Raw genomic sequence first — 1,501 nt, 5'->3', positions numbered from 1 at the left:
TCATTTTAATAAAATAGGGCAGAGGGAAACCTCTTTCATTCAAAAAAAAAACCGTGAATTTGTCCGTACAGGGTAGCAGCCAGAGATTCAAAATCCGAATGGGCGAGGTATTGCAAAATCCAAAGCCATTCTCGCGGTCGCGCCCTTCGCGGTTCCGGCCTTTCTATTCCCGCCAAGATCTTTTTGCGACGACACGAATGACGATCCGCTTCGAAATGCATCCCTCCCGTCCACACCAGACAGCACCGAACCCATCGTACGGTTCCGCGCTATCGATCCGGGGAAACCACCCCTCGACCAATCAGCGCCCACCTCCCCGTCTGTATAAACCCAGCGACCCCGCACCTCTTCCTCTCATCTCCTTCCAAATCCCCCACCAGCGCCCCCAAACCCACCAGCGAATTACCAAACCTTCACCCCCCTTCGCGAAGGCCGAAGCAGCGATGGCCCCCAAGGCGGAGAAGAAGCCGGCGGCGAAGAAGCCCGCGGAGGAGGAGCCGACGGCGGAGAAGGCCCCGGCGGCGAAGAAGCCCAAGGCCGAGAAGCGGCTGCCGGCGGGGAAGACCTCCGGCAAGGACGGCGGCGAGAAGAAGGGCAAGAAGAAGGCGAAGAAGAGCGTGGAGACGTACAAGATCTACATCTTCAAGGTGCTCAAGCAGGTGCACCCCGACATCGGCATCTCCTCCAAGGCCATGTCCATCATGAACTCCTTCATCAACGACATCTTCGAGAAGCTCGCCGGTGAGGCCGCCAAGCTCGCCCGCTACAACAAGAAGCCCACCATCACCTCCCGGGAGATCCAGACCTCCGTCCGCCTCGTCCTCCCCGGCGAGCTCGCCAAGCACGCCGTCTCCGAGGGCACCAAGGCCGTCACCAAGTTCACCTCCTCTTAGATCGCGTTGCCTGTATCTAGGAGTAGTAGCGACCGTAGCTGGTTCTTTCACTTTAGTGCCTGTCAACCATGGTTACCTGGAAGTAGTAGTGCTGGATGGGAATTGCTGAATGATTGCCAATGCTCTGTTGGCTCTTCAGTTATAACAACTGAATTTGTGCTTCTTCTGGTGAACTTATAATTCAGAAGTAGCGATCCATTTCAGCTGTGATTACTAATCTCTGTCACACGACTGTGTTTAAGTTTTTAGATTGATGAACGCTGATAGTAAATTACGTTTATGCAATTAGGTACAGAACGGACTGTATTGTTGAATCTGTTAGATTTAGCTGAGTACCCTGAACTTTGCTGCTGGGATGATCAATAAGGTGAAGAGCAACCCCAATGTCCACTTGTTGTTTTAGTAGTAGTAACTTGCATGAGTCAATTGGTTGTAAGAACTGAATAATGTGCTCTGCAGTTTTTTGGCAAACCAAAATCTAGAATGTTAGTAGTGTTCTGTAGTACCCCTTTTAACTGAACTTTGCCACGTTTGTCCATTCGCAGTTTGATGTTCTTCTGCTGTTGGGGAGTTTCTATTGCAGTGTTTGACTCCGATTATCCGCAACT

General features: G+C 51.7%; 1 protein-coding gene across 1 annotated transcript; it reads left to right on the top strand.

The window, feature by feature from the left end:
• The first annotated feature begins 377 nt into the window (after positions 1-377).
• Positions 378-1,106, top strand: LOC123443409 (histone H2B.1-like). Its single transcript, XM_045119760.1, has one exon. The coding sequence runs from the start codon at positions 444-446 to the stop codon at positions 891-893; it is 450 nt and encodes a 149-aa protein (XP_044975695.1). The 5' UTR covers positions 378-443; the 3' UTR covers positions 894-1,106.
• Positions 1,107-1,501: the final 395 nt, after the last annotated feature.

This window comes from Hordeum vulgare, chromosome 1H (genome assembly GCF_904849725.1).
Source record: "Hordeum vulgare subsp. vulgare chromosome 1H, MorexV3_pseudomolecules_assembly, whole genome shotgun sequence".
NCBI classification, from domain to species: Eukaryota; Viridiplantae; Streptophyta; class Magnoliopsida; order Poales; family Poaceae; genus Hordeum; species Hordeum vulgare.
The sequence above is the reverse complement of the archived record's forward strand: the minus strand, read 5'-3'. Positions and strand labels throughout refer to the sequence as shown.

What these genes read in the sequence shown, in the direction of transcription:
- LOC123443409 (XM_045119760.1), top strand. Translation starts at nt 444, where the DNA reads ATGGCCCCCAAGGCGGAGAAGAAGCCGGCGGCGAAGAAGCCCGCGGAG.